At 39.8% G+C, this 23485-nt stretch overlaps 1 protein-coding gene across 3 annotated transcripts in view; it reads right to left on the minus strand.

Moving 5' to 3' along the window:
• Positions 1-23485, minus strand: part of NBR1 (NBR1 autophagy cargo receptor) — a 1427595-nt gene that overhangs the window by 1245185 nt on the left and 158925 nt on the right. For all 3 annotated transcript variants that reach the window (XM_044054653.1, XM_044054654.1, XM_044054652.1), the window contains exon 7: positions 18538-18752. In XM_044054653.1, the coding sequence (XP_043910588.1) occupies positions 18538-18752 (215 nt within the window). The remainder of the gene's footprint in view (positions 1-18537; positions 18753-23485) is intronic.

The following is a 23485-nucleotide window of genomic DNA, read 5'->3' on the forward strand; positions in this document are numbered from 1 at the left end:
CTTCACCACCACCAAATAAAAACAGACAATTTACGAAAAGAAAATGAAGAAGAAATTGTTATGGACAGAGTAATAACTCTGCTACAGAGGGACAACAGCAACAGAACTTTATTGCCATCTACGTCTTTTAATGTGGCTACTGAATCAATATAAGAGGAATCTGCTGATAGGAATGCTGTTCTTCTTTTGGCTTTTCCTGGTTAGGGGTCACCACAGCGGAACTGCGGTCCGCTAATGATTGGCAGTAGATTTTTACGGTGTCGAGGTGCCAGCTCGACGCCCAACCTTCAACGAAGGCACGCCCATTTACTCATGTCTTTCGAATGCCACTCGACCGCGGGGAGGACATGCAGACTGGAAAATGTAACTGTTTCAAATTCCATGGTAGTTAATTTGTCTGGTTATGAATTAACAGAGACAAAGCTGTTGGTTTTAAACTTGGGACTTATGCCAGTGGTTTTGCCTCAGTTGCCTCATCTTTATTTACTTAAAAGTGAGATCTTTCAGTTTGTATGTAAATTGCATTTAATATATTTCTAGCTTAATAAGAATGAGACCACAGAGAAGGTTTATGACTCACTTAACACTAGAAAAAGTTTAGATGACAGTTTTTATTCTTGTACTTCTGATGAAACACAGCTGTGCATATCTCAGACTAACATGTCCCGTTTGCTAGATACCTCTAAGGTTAAACATAGAAGTCAGTTTATTCCTCCATTTAATAATGAATGCATTCAACAATTTTCTGCGATTTTTAATTATGCTGTTGAGAGAACTTTTGATGATTTTTATGAAATATAAATATCAATTTGTTTGTGTCTTTCGGCTTTTTCCCGGTTAGGGGTCGCCACAGCGGAACTCCGATCCGCTAATGATTGGCAGTAGATTTTTATGTGCTAGCTTCCCAGGCCTAACGCACAACCTTCAACGAAGGAACGCCCATTCATGCAATGTGCCACACAGAAGACACTAACTGAAAATTGAACTGGCAACGTCTAATTGTGAGGCGACAACGCTACCGCAGCACCACCACCGCAGTGAAATATAAATATCAATGTGCAATATAATTGAACTAAAGAACTATGTCTAGTTTTAAAGGATTTGAGTAATGTGTATGAGCTAGTCTTTAAACCAGCTGGTAAAGGGAATAAAATAGCTAACATGCATTATTGACAGTCAAATGTGCTATGATCATTAGAATGATAGGAATGTACATGAAAGATCCAGCATAGAACTGTATAATAAGTCTTTGTTACAATATCAAAAATTATTGGATAATGGGTATAGATTGGGTTACTTTACAAAAGATGTGGATAAAAAGTTTGGAGTTTATGGTTGTAATATTGCCAGTTTTTACTGTTTGCCTAAAATCGTCGTGTTTAATAACCCACTGGGTAGTCCTATATTATCTGCTTGTAATTTTTTTTTTAATATATAAAATTGGTCTTTTTGCATGAACATCTTTTTCCCTTTGCAGATAAACTTCCATCATATATTAGAAATGCAAATTATTTTTAGGATAAAATTTCCCGACTTAAGTGGGACACAGGCATGCATTGGTTGACATTAGATGTTTGGAGTTTATATACTAGCATTTAAACATACACATGAACTTGTACATTTTGTCTTGTTAATGATTTCTTTACATTTAACAATATTTTTCTTCAAATCCAGTGCTGCTATGGGGGCTCCATTTGCCCCATGTATGCCAACTTAACTATGGCTTTATTAGAAACTGAATATTTGTACAAACATGATTTTGTGAACAAAAATGTTATTTATTATTTTCGGTACATTGAGGTTTTGATAATTTATAACAGAGGTTATCATGAAGTTAATGGTTTTCTTCAGGCTTTACAAATGAACAGACTGGCAGAGGTAGACTGCTCACAAAGATCAACATAATGTACCAAGTATTTGTTTTGTCTGGGTACTAAATGCGATTATAGGAATTGCTCTGTAAGGCATTCATGTCTAAGATGCTGCCCAGTCATCTGTCTTCTGTGAAAATTTATCTGGAGATTTAGATACTCAAAGCACTTCCTTAAGACAAGATGGGCAGACCGTTTCCTTTATGATGTCCTTTGAATGCCGAAGAAGTCAAAGAAAATTAGGTTAGAGACTTCTGCTGCTGAGTTGGACCTAGATGTCTCCATATCTTTTGAGACTCTAGTTTGGCTGCCTCTGTTCCTCCCTTTATAGTTAAACCATTGAAGGCAGACATGGCACAGTAATCTCATACATCCCTCATGTCTAACCAGTCATCTGCTCTGGCCAAGAAGAAAAGTACAGTTTTGTACCTACCATAAATGTAGATGTCCGATAGACATGCAACTGCAGTCATAACATGTGGGTTGTCCTGCCTCAGGCAGCCCTCGGTCGGCCGGATTCCAAAGTCTGGGTCCGACGTCGGCTGATGTCGCATTTCTCTCCGACGTCAGAGCAGCTGGAGTACATAAGCATCAGCCGACGCCATTTTCTTCAGTGTTTCTTGCCCCAGATGCCAGGTGCCCTCCAAGGAAGGCTGTAATCAAATTGGAAGACAGAAAACAGGATTCCTAACAAATAAATGAGCAATAAAACAAATACACCATAACAGATATCCCCAGCTAAGAGTAACAGGGATAGGAGTGGACCCTAGGCATAGAGGGGTATGGAGGGAGGGAAAATCCGACTGCAGTTGCATGTCTATCGGACATCTACATTTATGGTAGGTACAAAACTGTACTATGTCCTTCAAGAATGCAACTGCAGTCATAACATGTGGGTAGAATACCATAGCTTAGCTGGGGGAGGAGGTATGCACTAGGAAAGAGATGGTGTGGCAATCAAACCCTGCAGGACTGCTGAAGCAAAGCCTGCTCTGGATCTGGAATATAGAGGAGATTGTAGTGTTTGGAGAATGTATGCACGGAGCTCCATGTAGCAGCTTCTAGAATGTCCTTGGTAGGCACCCCTCTTAAAAATGCTGTAGAGGTGGCTGTAGCTCTGGTGGAATGTGGTCTGACATTGGCTGGAACAGTCTTTCCATGAAAGGAATAACAGAATCTGATGCAATGCCCAATCCATTTAGAAATAGTCTGTTTTGAAATTGCTTTTCCTTGGACTGCAGGGCGTAAGCTACAAAAGTTGTTCAGACTTCCTACTGGCCTTGGTTCTGTCCAGGTAGTATTGAAGTTGTCTGTGAATGTCCAAGGTATGCAAAAGTCTTTCCCCTTATTCTCAGGATTGGGGAAGAAAGCAGGCAGATGAATGGCTTGATTTAGAGAAACCCTAGATACCACCTTTGGCATAAAAGTAGGGTTGGTCCTTAATGAAACCCTGTCTCTGTGGAAAATAATAAAGGGTGGTATTGCCATTAGGGCCTGTAGCTCCGAAACCCTTCTTGCTGAGGTAATTGCCAACAGGAAAGCTGTCTTCCATGAGAGAAATTGCAAATCAACTGAAGCTGCTGGCTCAAAAGGAGGTAGAGTCAGTTTTTCTAAGACAAAATTGAGGTCCCAGGCTGGCACTGGGGCCTTTCTTGGTGGCATAATGTTCTTGATTCCCCTGAGGAACTGTCTTAGTAAGGGAGAGAGAAAACAGGAGGATCAGTGTTGTATCTAGCTGAAATAGCAGATGCATGTATCTTTATGGAAGAATATGAGAGGCCGTTCTTTAACACATCTGCCAAATACTCCAAGATAAGTGGGATGTTCAGCAATGATGCATCATGTCCCTTGCTGGTATTCCAATTGTTGAATCTTTTCCACTTTGCTAAGTAAACCTTTCTGGTGGATGGTCTTCGAGCCTCTGTTAGTATCCGCTGAACTTCCTTGGAGAGAGATAAGCTGAAGTTATTTATGGGAGCTCCCAGGCTGTTAGCTGCAGTGTCTGAAGGTTTGGATGCAGTGTTTCGAAATTGTGCCGAGTCAAAAGTAGAGGCCACTGAGGGAGGGCCCACCTCCTGGTGTGACATATGCTCCATAGTAGTGGGTACCAGTGTTGTCTTGGCCAATCCGGAGCTATTATGATTCCCTTGGGCTTCTCTGCTTTGATCTTTAGTAATACTGAGGTCATCAGTGGCAGAGGTGGAAATGCATAGATTGCTAGGGAGTTCCAGTTGAATGAGAGGGCATCTATTTTCCAAGCTTTTGGATGGTATGTCCTTGTGCAAAATTTTGGTAGAAGATGGTTGAGGTGGGAGGCAAATAGGTCCACTTCTGGCTTGCCCCATGTCGAAGTGAGTTGTCTGAAAGCCTTCGGATGTAACCTCCACTCGTGTGGATCTGTGAAATTCCTGCTTAGGCTGTCCGCCAACACATTGTCTTTTCCTGGAACAAACTGGGATTGTAACTGGATGTTTAGGCCCAGTGATTTCTCCCAAAGCTGCATTGTCAGTCTGCAAAGGGGGTAAGAGTGGGTGCCCCCTGCTTGTTTATGTACCACATCACAGTGGTGTTGTCTGTCCGTATCATTAAATGGCCTTGCTGGAGTTGGTGTTGAAAAGCCTCGATGGCATGCATTACTGCCAGCATTTCCTTTTGGTTTATATGCAGATGTGTTTCCTTTGGAGACCATTGTCCTTGTATACACCTGCCTTCCATGTGCGCCCCAGCCAAGGTCTGAGGCGTCTGTAGTCATGGTCTGTGTTATCTGTGGTTTTGAATGACATACCTGTGTTTTCCTGGCTCACCGAGGCCCACCATAGGAATTCCTTTTGTAGGCATGGAATGAGTGGTATGATTGTCTCCAAGTTGTTGCTGTGTTGAGACCAAATACTTTTTAGGTACCATTGAAGCTTTCTCATGTGTAGTTTTGCTAATGGAACCAGTAGAATGCAGGATGCCATGTAACCCAGGGCCTGTAGGAATCTCCTTGCAGTCATCTGGGTGAGTTTTGCTAAACCTTTGAAGTAATGAGTTAACTTCTCTTGCTTGTCTTCTGTCAGGTAAGCCATCTGAGAGGCTGTGTCTAGTTTGGCTCCTAAGAAGATTATTTGCTGGGATGGCTGCAGTCTTGACTTTTGGAAGTTGACTGTGTATCCCAGAGCTTGAAGTAATCGTATGACATAATCCAGGTTTTTTGTCAACATTAATTTGTCGTCTGCTTGTATGAGGCAGTCGTCCAGGTACGGGTAAATTTGTATACCCTGGAGCCTGCAATGAGCAATTACTGAAGCCAGGCATTTTGTAAATACTCTGGGTGCAGTAGATGAGCCAAATGGCAATGCTGAGAATTGATAATGCTCTGGCCCTGCAAGAAATCTGAGGTATCTTCTGCAGCTGTGTCTGATAGGGACATGCAGGTATGCCTCCTTGAGGTCCAGAGTAATCAGCCACGACTCCTTGCCCAGCATGGGAAGGAGTTGCTGTAGAGTCAGCATTTTGAACTTTGGTACTATGAGAAAGGTGTTTAATGCGGACAAGTCCAGTATTGGTCTCCACTGAGATTCTTTTCTTGGAACAAGGAACAGTCTTGAGTAAAACCCCTGTTCTTGTTCTTGTTGTGGAACTTTTTCTATTGCTTTCATTCGAGTCAGCAGAGTGATTTGCTTGATAGCCTCTGCCCTTTGATTTGGTGGTAGGTTTGGCATGCCTTGTTTTCTTGGTAAGGTATGAAAATGAAACCTGTACCCTCGGTCTATAATGTCCAAAATCCATTTGTCCTTTGTCAGTCTGTGCCAGTTTTCTGCAAACAGAGATAATTTCCCGCCCAAGGGAGCTTCTAGTTGTTCCCTGGTAGGCGGTAGTAGAGGAAAGTCATTGAGTTTGTGGTTGTTGGGCAGGTGAAACCCCTGCATCACTTCTTTGGTTTCCTGGCTGCCATTGTCGTCCCCTGTAAGGGTCTCTGTATTGGCCTCTTCCTCAGCCACATCTGTTCTTACCCCTTTGAAACTTTTCTGGATTAGGAAAGGACCAGTTTTTTGAAGGCCAGTTCCTACTGAATCTGGGGGGGTTGAACCTGGAGGAAATCTTTCACAGTCTGAACTGATTTTGCTTTTTCTTCGATGGTCTTTAACACATCCTTAGCATTTGCACCAAAAAGCTTGTTCTTTTCCAAAGGTGCATCCAGAAGTTTTGCTTTACATGATCTGGTAGAGGTTGATCTTTTAACCAAGCATGTCTGAATCACTGCCCCTGTCATAGCTGCCCTACATGAAGCTTCCAGTGCATCATATCCACACTGCAGGAAATGATTGCTTACTTGCTGAGTGTTATGTACAGCTTCCTGCAAAGTCTTCCTGTCTAAAGGATCAGGAGAAGCTAATGTTTTTTGTAAATCTTCTAAGAGATAATCCTGATATTGTAACATATGAAAAAGGCAATTTAAAGCTCTCATAGATAAGGTAGTGGATGTGTAAACCTTTTTGCCCCATCTCTCTAATGACCTTGCTTCCCTGTTGGAGGGCAAAGGATTTTTTGAGGTGGAGGCTGAAACTCCTTTAGGCCCCTGTGAAATAGTTTCCAAATCAGCAGTATGGGCCCTGAATAAATGGGAATGAGTTTCTGGGATCCTGTAATACCTGCCTGGCTTGGCTGGAGCAGGAGGAACAGAATCAGGGGTAGCACTAGAGTCAGAATACAAATCCAGAACATCAAGTACAGGAGGAATAGCTAAGGGCCTCTGCTGAGGCTTCTTAAGGAAAGTCCTAAGGCGTTTCCTAGAATCAGAATATTCCTGACCCTGCCACTTGAAATGTTCCCTCATGGTGTGCAGAACTTCCCCAAAAGAAATATCCTCAGGAGGGGAGGCCGAAGGAATGGAATCTTCTGCATCCGAGTCCTCATAGGTCTGGAGGAGCTCTTCCTGGCTATCAGAGTGGACAGAGCCCTCAGAGTCTTCATCTGAAGGAGTAGGGTCAGAGGGTTCAACCCGGGGCCTTTTATCAGGAGGAGGCTGGGAATGCTCTCTCAGGATGGGCCTGTGAACCTCTAATCATGGAAATTAAATCAGCAGCCATGGACATAATTTGTGTCTCCGGAGTCTGCTGAGGTAAGGATTTAGAAGTAATATGCTTTGTTTTGCTGGCTGCCTTAGCCCTAGTGTAGGCCTTAATAGACATGGCCATAGGAGGCCTGGCAGCTCCATGTGCAGGAATGACCTTGTCTACAGCAATGGTCTCGGGCATTTCCTCGGTTTCGGTATCCAGAGGAAAGTCTATAACTGGCGTCGGAGTAATGTTTGGAATCGGAGTCGTCGGTAATGCGGTGTCTTCGGTTTGGAGCGGTGGAGAGACCGTCTCAGAGGGAACCGGAGCACTCGCGCTAGGTTTTGGCGTGGAGTCGGTGGTAGACGCAGGCCGAGGATGTCGGTCCCGGTCTTTTCGTTTTTTGGGAGTTTGCGATGTCGGAAGATCCGACAGCATGTTGTAGGCAAATTTATCGCCGAAAAAATCTTCAGCGAACTCCGCCCGGCGTTTGCATATGCAATAGAATTTACACCAATTGTTTGCTTGGGCTCTTAGTTTTTAAACCATTTAAGATGACACTACTTTTAGTAACATCATCAATGATGTTCAATTTTTATTGGGTATGTGATTTTTAAGTGGGGTATTTAAACTTGCTGAAAGGTTACGTATTTTTTTAGTCTGAAGAAGCTGAAGTACTAACCCCAGCGAAAGTGCTAACTATAATAAATTACTAAGTGTTTGAGTGTTCTGGGAGCCTCTCGTCTGCTTACTTTAGTTTAGACTTTAGCCTTTACTTGAGGTTGTCAAAGCACAACTACCTCACTCTTCTTTGGAAAGGCAGCGTCTTTTTTGTTCTGCAATTGCTGAGGTTTTTATGACGTACAGAAGGGTAAGGGCATGCAAATTTCAGGGAAATTCTCCCTTCAAGGCTGGTTCTTTTCTTCGTAAAGATATAAAGTCTCCCAGACGGGTAAGAGACCTTCTAGAAGACAGTTTCAGGACAAGTCTCAGCAGAGTTCCATAACTCAAAAACCTTCATTTCCAGACAGATCACCCTCCTTGTGATTATCTGCCTTCTCTTACCAACCCACCTCTGCCTTTCTCAGGTTCCTTTAGATTATAAAGGTTCCCTTTTTCTGCCAGTCTGGCAATTAATAAATGGGTAGAACTCATTTGCCTGAAATGAATTTAATTTCAGGCAAATGGGTTCTACCTGTGATTTAAGGGGATCACAAAATGTCTTGGAATGCTTTCTCTCACTCAGGATTTCCTCAGAAGATAACAGAACTGGTCCTCCACACTTGGAGGGAGCAAGCTTTATTCAGGAATGTTTCCGTTTCCTAGAAAGGAAGGCACGCTGACATCTATTTTGGATCTTTCTTTCCTCAACAACTTTCTCAAGGTTCCAAGTTTCAAGATGTTGACTTTTCCTTCCTTACTTCCAATGAATTTTCAACTAGTACTCCTGGTGATAATAGACTTAAAAGATGCTTATCTTCACATTCCTATTCACCTGCAATGCACACAATTCTTAGTTTTTTGTCTCTTAATATCACCTTCAGTTTTCTGCTTTACCCTTTAGTCTTTCTTTTGCCCCAGGGGTATTGACACAGTGCCTAGCTCCTGTCATTGTTTTCTGGAGACTTCAAGCAACTTAAACATTTCCTTATCTAGATAATCTACTCATTCAGGCTCCTACCAATGAGGTTCTTCAAACTCATTTAAATTTTGTTAATGATCTTCTGAACAATCGGTTTACTCTGAACCTGAAGTCCTTGTTTATTCCATCCCAGGATCAGAGTTTCCTAGGATGCAGAACTAATGAATTGCCAAGGATAGCTTTAATTGCACTAAACAAGGTTCTCTTCTTGGCCCACTACTTTCAAAACCTTCTTCTCTTAGATGTGACCTCTGCAATAAAGAATCTCAGTGCTCAAGGCAACATGCCATTGATGATATGATTTCCTACCCTAGACTCCATATGAAGAAAATTCAGTTGTATGTGAAGTCTGTCTAGACTTGGCATTATCATCTGTTAACCTCCCAAATTCCTCTCTTGCCTTTCATCATGATGGAACTTTTATAGTGGATCAACCAGATTTTACTCAATTCAGGACTGCACTTTCTAGTTCCTTATCCTTGCCAGGATTTGTTCACAGATTCCTGTGATCTGTGGTGTGGTGCTCATTTCAGAGACATCAGGATCCCAGGGGTATGGTCTCAAAAGAAAAGAAAGGACCACAACAGCATAAAGGAAAGAAATTAAGGATCTTATTTTAGTTCTTCATTCCTTGTATTATCTCAGGACTCCACGTCCTGTATGGATCTTCATAGATAACACCACAGTTATGCAGTACGTCAACAAAAAGGGGGCACCTAGTCTTATCTCCTCTGCAGGTTGCCTTTGATAGCTTAGCCACTTAACATCTTTCACCAGCCTTTGTACACATTCTCGCCTTTGTACACATCCTCGGGGAGAAACACAGTATCATACCTTCTGAGCAGATCCAGATCATAAAGACATCTCTATTTAGCATCCATTTGTGAACGTCTGGACATTGCCCTTCAATGGAGTACTCCAGAGATTGATATTTTTGCCTCCATACACAACAGACAGCTCAGGCTATTTGTTCAAGACTGCCATGCTCTCAGGAATGGAGAAAAGACTCCCCAGGCAGGAAGAACAGAAGTTATGACCTTTTATTGGAAAAGGAGGTTCTATTACATATTCTCTACACTTCCTTTGATTCCTAAAGTCCATGCAAACCAAAAATCACTTGCTCACACAGAACAAAGGCTCTTTAATTCACCCCAGTCTGCAGATTTTAATTCCTTTTAGGCACCAGTTTTCTGAGGATGTGCTTAAGGTTTTACAGAAGGCTAGACAAACAAATAGAAGGAAATCATGCATCTCCAATAAGAAGAGATTTTCCTTTAGGTGTCAAAGAAAGAATCAGGACCCTTACCTAATTGGATAACCCTAAGCTTATTTGGGTACAGATGATCAAGTTGCTACTTCTGGAATCCATCTCTTTCCAAAAAACACAGATGAAGCCAAACCCTGGAAGACTGAGCCTTGACCTTGCCTGGGATTGCCCTATTGTGGTGGGTACAGCAAAAGACAATAACATGAGACAACTAGTTTGGCGATAGTCTGCTTTTACACAGGCTGCCCACTTTTCTTACCTTCATAAAAAATGAAAACTGGTCAGAATTTCAAGTTTTAGTTCTGTCAAAACAGTAACAGCGTTGTTTGCAATCCTCCAGCATACAAAGAATCCTTTCTCCCAGTTTTCTTTTAGGTTCTGGAAAGAAGGCAAAGAGATGGATTGGTAGGCTCAAAAGTAAACTTGTGCACTACTTTGGCAAAAATGAAGGATTACTTCTCAAGGAAACTCTTGTCTTTGTGGAAAATAAGAAGGTTGACCCCAGAATATGAGAGTGCTCTAACTTCTGTAAGAAGAGTGCTCGAGTTATCAGCAAAACATACTCCCATGTTACAAACCTCAAGTCAGCCCGATGAGCTGGTTCAAATGGAGCAAGAGTTAAGTCTTCTAAAACAAAGTTAAGATCTGAAGAAGGAGCCATATGGTTTTTAGAACAGCTGGTATGTACTACCACTTTCAAAAACACAAACATGTGAATGCATTGAAAGGAGAGGATCAATGGGCAGACATGATGAAATGACTGGGAAGTGTACCACGACAGACAAATAAAGGCCACTGGATAATAACCTAGACAAAAAGTGTAAAGCCAGAGAAATACTAGCCTAAAAAAGGTCTAAGGCTATTGCCTTGAAACCAACTAGGAGATATTCTCCATTTGCTAATTTCCTAGTAGCACGTTTCTTTGCCTACTTTAACATTTGATGCACATCCTCAAAAAATACGTGCCTAAAGGTATTAAAGCTCTATCATCTGGGCAGTTAGTTGAAGTGGTTTCATATTTGGCTGTGTGCACAGGTTCAATTTGTAAGGAAGCTTGTGGTAACTGCCCTTGGCCATTTATAGGTTCATAGCACAATACTAGGCTAGTGGCCCGAAGGCCCTTATAAACGTAGCCAAGAATTTCATCCATGTTCCCATGAAGTCAGCACCTGTTTTCCCTGTCCAGCAAGGACACAGTTGGGATCCCAGGGGTATATTTTCCGTTTCCCATCCAGTCGTCCAAATTCTTCTTAAAGACAGGTAGTGAGGTACTCTTCTTGACATGGTGAGGAAGTCTATTCCTTACAAAAGGGAAAACCACAGCAAGACTGTGCTGAAAAGTTACATCTCAGGCTACCATGGTTAGTCTGCACAAAGGGTAAGATGGGGTTCCCACCCCAACTTGTTTATGTGCCACTGTGGTGTTGTCTGCAATTACCTATAATAGGTATGGGGACCACAGATGATTGACAGATTTGAGAGCACTTTTTTTTTTTTAAACACCTTTATTAAATGTCTCATTTATGTTAAACACCTTTATTAAACATAAAAAAAATCTCTTAAGTTTGTGTGTTTCTGACTGTCCTTTGTTACAAAGATCCTCACTCACAGATACTGCTTTCCAAGCACAGTCTGAGGTGTCTGTAGTTACATAGTGCGCTGGAGATGAATGGGAAAATGAAAGACCCAGGAACAGATAAAACTGGTGCCTCCACCTAAAGAGTTCCAATTTTTAAAAATCCCAAAGCATTAATCTGGAATGACGGGGGATGTTGACTTTGGAACCATATTTATTTTCAGGTACTATTACATTTTTCTCATGTGAGGTCTGGCTGAACGAATCCTAAGAATCATGGATTCCATGAAACCTACTATCCTCAGACATTCCCTTGCTGAGACCTTGGTCTGACTGGAAAACACCGCAATAACTCTAGATATAGAGCGACCTTTTTCTCTGTGGAAGAAAAACTCTGAATTCAGGTATCCATCAGGCAACTCCTGAAAGCAACCATGTTGGCAGAAGTCAAGACAGACTTTTGGATTTTCTACTGAAACACCAGTCTGAGAAGATTCTGCATCCAAGTGAAAGATTCCTGACACTTTGAAAAATATCTTGCAAAGATTAACAAACCATCTACAAAGTGCAGTCTGCAGTAGGCTGTCACTGCAGCTAGACACTTTGTGAATAACCCATGGATTAGTGAACAACCTAAAAGGTAATGCAAAGAACTGAAAATGTGTTCCAGACACATTCAGGCACAGGTACGCACACGCATTCACGGTCACGTGCATGCATACAGACATGCATGCACACACAGACACGCACACACAGACACAAACACACGTGAAATCTGATGCTATAGAAATGTGACAAGCATCCATTAAATCAAGGGCCACTACAAAACTTACAGAAGAAGTGAGAAAGTATAGCTGGGAACTAGTCCCATTCCAAACAATAGTGGCAGATGGCTGCCAGACTGTGGAGTGGGATGCATTTACCTGGTTTATTCACCTAAATAGTTGCAAGCACTCAAGTCTCCTTAAACTGGATTATGTTTTTCTGAACTCCTGGATGGCAGTGGCTGACTTGAGTCGGGCTATGGGTTTGTGAACTGTACAATGAAAAGTAGTATCCTCTGCATATTACCAGTTGCCAGTTACTGGTCCTGATGCTGGGATAGTTCTACAGTATGCTGCCTACTTTGGCTGTGTGAAAATGAAACTGAAAGACTTTTGGTTCAGGAAGAAAAGTACTTCACCTACATCTAAAGCTTTCACATTGTGACTGATTTCAGTGTGAGGGATAATCAGGACATTATTGCTGGTGTGACTGGCAAGGAAAGGAGAATGTTGCGGAGTCCAGGTCCTCAGAAATTTATAAATTCACAGGTATATATCAGGCTAAGGACCACCAGGGCCTTTACAAGCCTAGCTGTGTAATCCAACCCAATTGTGTCCCTACGTGTCATGGGCATTTGTTAAGAGGGGGTTTGTTAGTCTGGAAGTTTCTAGAGGTTATTTGGGGAGTATATTAGTTTGGACATTACTATCTGGCTCTATCACAGACATGGGGGGGCCAGATCCAGGGTGAATTTCCATTTTCTCATTGAATGGTCAAGATTACGCTTTAAACCTACTAAAACAGGCAGATCTTCACAGGTTCACTGTTACGTACTAGGCTAGCTGCCCTTGCCTGCCATTTTAAGTCTAGCCAATTTTCCCAAAGCTGAAAATCAAACCCTCTAAAATTTAATCATGTCTGTGAGGAAAACACCTTAACCATAACACCACCCACCACTCATGTATCAACACTGGGCAATTCCTGTTAGTACTGAAGATTTTCAATTTCCATGGTTACTTTGTTAAATTAAGTACTTTACAGTTCCCTTGGGATTGGTATGGAAGTTGCAGATTGTAACATTTTATAACCTATCATGTTGTTTTTTAAAATGTTTGGTTAAAGACTGATGTGGTTCCTGACCTGAAATGGTTTAATAAAACGGGTATTTTTTTGTATCTTTGGATATTTTAATATCAAAACGGCCAGGATGTACAGCAGCACCGAGTAATTACTGTTTCTGATAGTGTTGTAATAATATTGCTTTTGCAATGCTTTTGTTATCGTTTCACCCATTACTGCTGTAATCTTATTCCCTGCTTGGGAGAATTTTCAGTGCCAAATGTATTACATAAGGTTCTGTCAAAAAAAAATCTGGTTGCTGTACTTCTAATATGCTATTTGAGTTTTGGTTTTGTAGAGTGCTTAGAGAATAAGCACTAAAATAAACCTGATATTGTGCAAGTTGGATAGGATCATAGGAAGTTACTAGGCTAATGGCCCTAAGGCCTTTACAAGCCTAGCCAAGTTACCCTTGTTTCCATGTTTAGCACCTAATGCGCATGTCCAGCTTTTACCTCATATTTTGGGTTTGCTCCTCAAAAAAAATTATGTTTTCTGTCAAACCATTAAAGACTGAAATCACTAAATAATGACAATCAATTAAGTTTGACTTCATATCCTTAAGAAAATGCATGCTAACACAAAACCTGTTCTGGCAATTTTCCAAGTTTGCCAGAGTGACATTTAAAGTTTGCCCCTGATTCTAGGGCTTCCTCCCACCATTATTCTGGCTTTCTCCACATTTCTTGTACTTGGAGCATACATCTCAACCTCTAAGAGGTCTCTTTCTTTGCTACCAGAATTGTTTTGTAACACCTTTACTAAATCTTCACTTACGACCCAGACAAACTTACATTTACATATAAGTAATCAAAATATATCACAGTTCACATTTACATTTTAGCAACATTACATAAATTATTCAATTCCTGCATTCTCTTAACCTCATTACTCCTCGAAAACATTGTTCTGAACGTGTTGTTCCCATAATTTCCATTTTTGTTCTATACAGTTTTCCCCTACTCTTTCATAAAGATCTCACTTCCTGTTCTTTTATCACTGTTAAAATATTCATTACTTCTGGCATAGTTGGTTTAAATGTTTGAGTTCCGTTTTCTAATTATTACTTTTTTTGTCAGTCAATAGCATTACGCTTAACAAGGCCTTACTATGTCTAGGCAATTCAGGTCCTGTATCCCAGCTAACAAAAATAATTTCCTTAGTTATACTCATTTCCTCACCCAGTATTACTGACAGAATACACTGCAGGGAACTGTTAAAATTTGCCAACTCATTACACTCCCAAACAATATGTCCCCAGTTACCTCTTTCTTCCACATCACACCTCCAGCACTTGCCACCTACCCAATGAAAAATTATTCGGAGTCTGCTTGTGGCATAAAAGTATCTATACAAATACTTCCAGAAAAAATCCTAAATTTTCTAGATTTATTTGCATATTTGGGTGCCATTCACATATCTTTCCATTGTTGCTTTGTGTACTGCACAGCTAATCTCTCTTCAAATGGATTCCTATAGTTTTTGTGCAATATTTTAGATACCCAACTAATTATCCTTTTTTTAAAGCAGTTGCAGTCCTAGATTTAATTTGAAAACTCAACCAGTGTAGGTCTTTCATTTAGGATTACCCTCTCTTTCTCTCTGTCTATACTCTGCCTTTCGCATCAGGGACCGATATCAATCAGTAACCTGCAATCCAAACTTCTTCATGGCCTCTTCCCATTCTACAACCTTTCCTTTTCAAATTACTTGTCCTGATACCTCGATTCCTCTGCCATCTCCCTCCAGTAAATTCCACCCTCTCTTGCCTATTCTCTGTACCCCTAACTGCAGTCATCCCTATCAGCAGAATCTCCTTTCTCTATGCTAGTGCTGGCTTAGTTCTTAAAATACTTCTATTTTTATGAATATAATACTCTGTATGACTGTTACTCTCAAAGGATCTGCATCCAAAAATGCCACACTCTCCTTATTTCTTAAATTTCCCTCATCTTCATCATCATGATCTCTTTCCACTTTGAATTGTTGCTTTCAGTCAGTGTTATGCATAAAAGAGGCTTAACCGTGTAGCTATAAAACAGCTCTTCAAATCAGGTAATCCGAAACCTCTTTGTTCTAATAGCAGGATCAACCTATCCCACTTGACATTTGTCCTCCCAAATAAAAACCTTCAACTCTCTAACTGCTATACAGAACTTCTCTGGCTGTTAAAATATGCCTGACCTGTATATAAAACTAAAGGGACTAAAAATGTTTTTGCTTGTATCATACTATCCATTATCCACAGGCAAGAACTTCCAGTTTCTCATTTTTTCTTTTATCTATTGTTTAGTCTCTTTCTTTATATCCTTAACTGCCATAACTGAATCCTTTTAATCAATTCTCATAAATACTTAATTTTATCACTTCCTAATAAATATGGGTATGGCTGACGTAATTCATGTGTGGGTACATAGTTTATAGCTAAAGCCGTTTTATCTTAGTTAATTTTATACTTGAAAAAACCCAGAACTGTCTCGGAATATTCCACAACACTGAGATGTCCTTTGCTGGTTTCATCAGGTACAAAATAATATCTGAAAATAAAGACAACTTTTTATTAACACCATACTAATTATATCCTTCAATTTCTAAGCCCCTTATTTTCTTTGCCAATGATTTTAAATATAATGAAAATAACAAAGGGGAAAGAGGACACCCCTGCCTGGATCCCCTGTTCCGACATAACTTACCAGAGATTAACCTGCCCATTTTGATTTTTGCCTCAGTTCCCTCATATATCCTTCTAATTAACCTTATTATTGTATAAATGCAAATGCTTCCATTGCCCTACTCATAAAATCCCAGTTTACTCTGTCGAATGGTATTTTCTTATGTTCTTCTTCCTTCGGGATCATCATTGTTATTCAAGTTGTCAAATATTTGCCTCCCCTCCTCAAAACAATGGTCCATATCTATCAATTTTTGCAATACCTTTGCTATTATTTCACCGATTATAGGACAGACACTTTATAACCTCCCCTCCTCAAAACAATGGTCCATATCTATCAATTTTTGCAATACCTTTGCTATTATTTCACCGATTATAGGACAGACACTTTATAATTATGGCTTAAAACTGAAATGGGCCTATATGAAGCTAAATCAGATGGGATTTAGTCTTTAGGAATCACAGCAACTGCAGCTCTCTGCCATGATGTTGGTGCCTCCTTTCAAAACACTGTTAAATAAAACCTTGCAGTTCTTTATCACGCTCTTCCACACCAGGATCCAGATCCCCACTACAACACCATCTACTCCTGGAGACTCTGCTGCAAATTGGTTATGCATTACCACTTTCATCTCATCTTCACCTGTCTCAACTGCCAGTTGCCAAGCTTCATCTGCCTCTAAGGTTGGCATACCCACCTCTTAAATATTTTCATTTGTGCTTTTTCTTGATTTCTCCACTTTTCTGCTTTATACAAATTGTCATAAAAATTCTGAAATACCTCCAATACCCCTATAGGATGTCTGGTTATTTTTCTTGTTATAGCAGTCTCATTCAGCCAACCTTTTCTTCGTTTCAAACTCTGATTTTTGCAAATGTATCACCCAATCTGAATAGCTGTTTGAAGCTTTTTCCATTTTTTTCCAGCCTTTTGTTGTTTGAGTTGATATACTCAATCAGTATTTTGCTTATTTTAACCAGATAGTGTGTGCAGTTGTCATTTTCCTTTAAGTTACTGGAAGTCATGTTTTGAGGTTGCATTGCTTCTTGCTGAACAGCTGCAGAACTTTCCCAGTCAGTGTTTATTCCTCACAGTTTGTAGCAAATTTTCTTTCAGGTCCTCTGCATTTCTTTTTCATGGAATCCAGGCAGTGCACTTACTAACCAGTTACTAAAATGTACCCAGAAACACAAAAGTCTATTGGCCTTCTCTGCTGAGTTAATGTTTTCACACTGGGAAAGCTAGAATTAAGCTATTACTCAATGTGCAGCCATCATGGATGGCTGCACAGATATTTCTATACCCCATGCAGACTTCAAAGACTTTTTTCCTTAGGTAGGCTGCAAATGTTGGAAGTTTGATGGGGAAGAAAGAGGAAATTGGGAACATTTTTTGGGAGTGTAACAAGTTATCAGACTTTTAAAAATTTCCTGCAGACTACTCTGTCATGGGTGAGCAAATTAGTTTATCTAAGGAGTTTTTTGTTTTTTTAAGCTGTGATACAGAACTGAAATTGCCTAGGCATAAGTAAGGTCTTGCTGAATTTGACTCCGGTGGCTGCCAAAAAAGCAATTGCTAGAAAACAGACATAAGGACTGGAAGTGGGATCTTTAGAAAAGGATAGGGGCAAACTGCACAGAAAAAATGGGAATGGTGGGAATACTTGCAGAATAATGTTTTGGAGGAGGTTTAAGGGAAAGCAGGGATTGAATGAGCTATGTAATGTTTGACTGCCAATGACTATATCTATTATAAATTATGTATAATGTTTGCCAATGAAAATGTCAATATGGTTTGGTTTCAATTGCATAAATGTATGACTGCCCATGTCATAAGTGATAACTCAATAAAGATGTTTTGTGTAAAAAAAAAAAAAAAAGGCAAAGCAATGTGGCATGCCAGTTTTCTTCAGATCATAAAAACTGAGCTGAGTAGTCTGTGTTATTGTTGTGTCTTTCGGCTTTTTCCCGGTTAGTCGTCGCCACAGCGGAACTCCGGTCCGCTAATGATTGGCAGTAGATTTCTACGTGCCAAGCTGCCGGCCCTGATGCACAACCTTCAACGAAGGTACGCCCATTCACGCATGTCTCCTACACAGAAGACGCTCCAGCTGAGAATCAAACCAGACAGCGTCTTACTGTCAGGTGACAACACTACCGCAGCACCACCACCGCAGTACAATGCTCTCAATATCAGATTCTCTCAAAATACCACGCTGCGAGATTGCAGGCACATGCACCTAAAGGTGTCCTACTGCTGAAAAAGATCAAGTATGGGACTAATACTCATCTACAGGTATTCTCGGTTTACATTTTTAATTCTTGCAGCAATGACAGTTATGATAAACAGATATGCCATTAGCAGACCATATCTTCAGAATAATTAGTAATTGAAAGATTGTTCTACTCTTCAGAAAAAAGTGCCCTTCTAACCAATGTCATGGAATAAGATAAAATTTCTTAATGATTCTCCAACAAATAAACTATAATGTATATAGCACCTTTTCAGAAAGCACAAGTAAAGAGGGTAGTGGGAAGTGGGAATAAATCAAAAAGATAGAAAAATTAAGAAATCACAGTCACAAACCTGCACTGGTAGCGGATTCCAATGATACGAGTCTGGCAGTTATTGCAAGCCAGAAGCCAGTCATATGTCTGGTCATCAGATGGATAGCTTTTAAGTACCTGGAATGCTGGCTGTGTACAACTGGAAGAAGGCAGAGGCTGAAGATGAAGAGCGACTTTTTCCTGAAACTCACGCCGCAGCATTTCCACTGTATCTGTCACTATCTGCTGTCTCATCTAAAATAAGGAATCAATTACTCAGATGTAAGAAGGGATATACCACTCAGGTGCAGAGAGTCTTTAAAGCTAACAAAACACTTTCATGCATTACACATTTTCTTTTTTAGCATTCATTCCAACATTACAAAAACTGCTCAAGTCCTGCATTCCTTGAAATTTCCTTCCTCTTGAACATTATTCTGCATTTATTATTCCTACAAATTTCATGTATTACTATGCAACATTTCTTCCCTTTTCTAAAAGATCCCACATCCAGTTCTTTTTATCTCCTTTATAACATTCAATACTTCAGCTACTGTTGATTTATATTCTGGCTGCCATTTTCTAGTAATTGCTTTTTGGCAGCCAACAGCATTAATCTTAGTAAAGCCTTACTATGTTTATGGAATTCACATATATACACCAGCTCAAATGATTCATTTCCTCTGTTACAATATTTTGCTCCCTCAGCACGTCTGATAATGTGCCCTGTAGTGAATTTTTTAAATCTACCAACTAGTAACATTCCCAAAAACATGTTCCCAATTACCTCTCTCTTTTCCATCACACTTCTAGCATTTGTCATCTACTTCAATAAAACTTCTCAAGTCTGCTAGTGGTATAAAATATCTATGCAAAAACGTGAATGCAAAAATCCTAAACCTTCTAGACTGTTAAATATTTGAGAGCCATACAAATGCCCCCCCCCACTGTTCCTTTGTATACTGTCTTTCCACTCTCACTTCCTAGTCCTCTCTTAACCTATCCTAATTGATTCTTAAAAGTATCATGCATTACTTTATACAGCATGCTAATCACCCCATTTTAACCTCAGCTTCTGTTCTAGACTCAAACACTCAACCAGACTTGGTCTTTTACTTAATACTTCCCTATCCATTCCTCTTTGTCTACACTCGTAAATCTTTAGATAGAAATGCAGTCTCCAACCAGTTGTTCAAACTTCTGCTTGGCCTCATCCCACTACTTTTCCTTCCTTAATTAATTTTCTCCCAATACTTTTCCCTCCCTAGTTATTTACTCCCAATACCTTAGCTCCATTGTTAATTTTCTCCAGTACATTCCACCTCCCTCTTGCCTATTTTCTATGCTCCTAGTTCAAGTTGTCCTTACTGAAAAAAATCACCTTTCTCCATTCCTGTGTTGGCATAGTTCTACTTTCTGCTACATCATAAATATAACATCAAGTATTATTGTTGTTCTTCTTAAGGGCCTGCATCCAAAAATCCTACTCGCTCCTTATTATGTCAATTCCTATCCTGTTTCAACATTATTTCTTTCCACTTTAATCTTCTCCTTGTATTACATATATGATCCTTAACTATGTAGACCTAAAGTATCCCTTCAAATCTGCCAATCCTAAATCACCTTGTTCTATAGGAAGAAACTAGTTCTTCCACTTAAATCCCCCACCTCACCAAATAACATCATTGACTTCTTTACTATAGTCCATCACTTCTGCTCAGGGTGAAAAAAATATGCCAAACCCGTATATAACAGTAAAGGGACTACAAACATTTTCACTGCTTGAACCTTACTATTCATAATTGGGTCTATATCACTATCGAATGACTACTCGGCGAAAAAATAAAATAAGTTTTAACTAGGGCAAATCAGTGGTTGGCCACCAACTAGAATTTGCCCTTTTCCCCACAGTAGTGTGATCTTGGAGTTGGTATATATAGTTAGGGGGTGTCGGGGCACAGCTCCTACACTGGGGGGTGTGGGGGGAATAGCCCCCCACTTTGGTAGATTGTAAAGTTTGTTTTTTTTTTTTTTACGGTGGCTTGACTGGCCAACCAGCCGCTGATTTGCCCTACTTAAAATCTGCTGTCCGATGAAGAGCGGCTTCGACAAATAGGGGTTTGACGAATGGCTATTCGTGAACAGCCATTCGATAAAGTGATACAGACCCTTCATAATCATAGTCAAGAGCTTCCAACTTTTCAATTTTTTATTATGTTTTGCAAAGTCTTTTCCAACACATCCTTGGCTACTATAATAAAATAATTAACCCATACAACCAAACACATCTTATCACTTAAATAAGAGTACTGCTGAACCAGCTTATGCATGGGATCATAGTTTGCAGCAAGAGCATCTGTTTTATCTTCATTTCATAACCTGAAAAAACATGAAAATGTCTGTTTCACAATGAAATAACCTTTTCTGGGTTCAAGTACAAAACAATACAAGCTGAAAATAGGGCCATTTTTCTCAATTACTGTACCAGTAACATCCTTGACTTTGTGAATCACTTATTTTCTTTGGTGGTTGTTGTGTCTTTCGGCTTATCCCGGTGAGGGGTCGCCACAGCGGAACTCCGGTCTGCTAATGTTTGGTAGTGGATTTTTACGTGCCAAGTTACCAGCCCTGACGCACAACCTTCAACGAAGGTACGCCCATTCACGCATGTTTTCACACAGAAGACGCTCTAGCTGAGAATCGAACGGGACAATGTCTTGCTGTGAGGTGACAATGCTACCGCAGCACCACTACCTCGGGATCATCTGTTAAAATACACTTTGTCAGAAAGGAATTCTCCCCACCTTATTTCTTGCCTTTGATCCTTCATATATCTTTCTAATTAACCCCATTATTCTTTCTAATTAACTCCATTATTCTATCAGGAAATGTAAATGCTACTATTGCCCTATTTATAAAATTCCAGCTGACTCTACTGAATCCTTTCTCAGCATCAAGACCAATCAACATTAGTAGTTTCTACTTACACTCTGCTCACCTTTGGATAATTACTGTTCTATTAACATTGCCCCTCCCCCCAAAAAACACACCGATCCATACCCATCAGTTTTTGAAAAACCTCAACCTTTCTCTTAGCTACAAAGAGCTAATAATCAAGGTTCAAAATTAAAATGCTTGTGTAAGTGGGGTCTGAAGGGTATTTACCCTATTTGGAGAGTACAGTCATCAACAGTTTCTTCCAAGATGCAACTGCCCTTCCTTTTAAAGTAAGGCTCTACAAACCCTTCCAGAGGTTTATCACTTTCTTCCCTCCTAATTTCCACTGGAATGCCATCTGTTCCTGGAGAGTTCCCTATTGAGTGATTATACAGCACCAAACACATACCCTTACACTAGTAAGTTATCCGCCACCAGCATTTAAAACTTTGTCTAACTGAAATAAAAATAATTTAAGAACTTTACTTGGTAAAATCAAATATGCAAGCATCTACAAGCTTGCATAAAAAAAATATAAAACTAAATTGTTGAGGCAAAAATAGCTGTGTACTGCTCTATCACTACAAGTAGATAAAGGAATGTACTGAATTATGTCCATCTATGACCTAGAAGTCAACAGAAGCATATTTCCACCTGAAATTGATTCGGTTTGAGTTCCATTTTAAGCATGCAGTCTACTTGTGCACAGCACAAACAGATATCTGTAAATGAAATGTCAGTTGTTCATTTCTGGTTAAGAGTCCAACGCAGTCCTGTCACTGGTTTAAAAGCAGGATACTGCTTTTCTTGTTTTCAGAATATTTTAACTCTTGGGGGAGGGTCCAATTACAGTTATGCATCCTTGACTTGAAACAGCATTTAAAGAAGCACTGCAAATGTGTATGCACTTTGAGAAGCTAACTTCACTTCCTAAAAGTGCTTTTGTTAACTTGGTAAGTACATTGGTTCTTAGTCACTTTTCAGGCACAACCTGGACCTTAAAACAAAACTAAGAGCAGTGTAGTACAAACTCTATTCAGTGAATAAACAACAAAAATTACATACAGATAACGGTACACTGAATACATACAACAAACATTATAAAAATTTAATTAGAGAAAATGAAAAGTCAAACTAAACAGTGGAGTCACGTTTTCAATGGAATCATCCACAGATTTAATACATTTTTAGAAAAAGGAATCACAAGAAAAGATTAGGTATAATAGCCTGACGACCAGTCTATTTAACCAATATAGCAAGGTAAAAGTTAAGCATAGAATAATGAAAAAGTGAGTAGCTGTAGTGATAAGAATTCAAAAAAGGGATAGAGTAGACTGAGGGATAAAGATCAAAGACATATCCTTGATGCTCTAAAATAAAAGATATAAGTGTCCCAGTAGATGGAGCATGAAGATACTGCAAAAATTATGACGTATGTACAATGTTAGCTCTTTAGTTACACAATTGAAAGACTAAAGGCAAGTCCTTGGTTATAACAGGTACTAAATAATTCATGGAATGTATGCATAATGAGATTGGCAAAGCATGTTTTAGTCATGATTGTCAAAGCAATGGCACTGAAGGATTTCTCAGACATGCTCTGATGGATTTTTGAAAAAATTCAAGGGTGGTAACAGATTTGATCTTTGCAAGATTTTGCTGTAGTATTCTAGTCATAATTTAGCATATTACCTTTTTTTTGCTAATTCTAGAGTGCATGGTGATGTACTGACTGAGCTAAAGTGTAGGAATTTATTTAAGTGGTTGGTAGTAGCGGTCATTTAACAATCTATAACAAGTTATTTGGAAGTACAGAAGCCCTCCATTCAACAAGGAGTTACATTTTTCAACTATAAGGCAGTGATGCTTATAGCAAGGGTATGATGAATAAATCTTAGCAATTTGCTTGCAGTCTTTTGGAAGGCATTGTAATTTTGGGAAAAGTTTAACCTACAAAAGAAAGCAATGATATTAATGGCTTGTCTAGCTTCCTTTGTTAGAAGATAAGACATTTAGACTACTCTGAGTTGGATGAATACCTTTTAGTGACT

Source organism: Protopterus annectens, chromosome 13.part0, assembly GCF_019279795.1.
Source record: "Protopterus annectens isolate FY-2018-M chromosome 13.part0, PAN1.0, whole genome shotgun sequence".
In the NCBI taxonomy this organism is placed as follows: Eukaryota; Metazoa; Chordata; order Ceratodontiformes; family Protopteridae; genus Protopterus; species Protopterus annectens.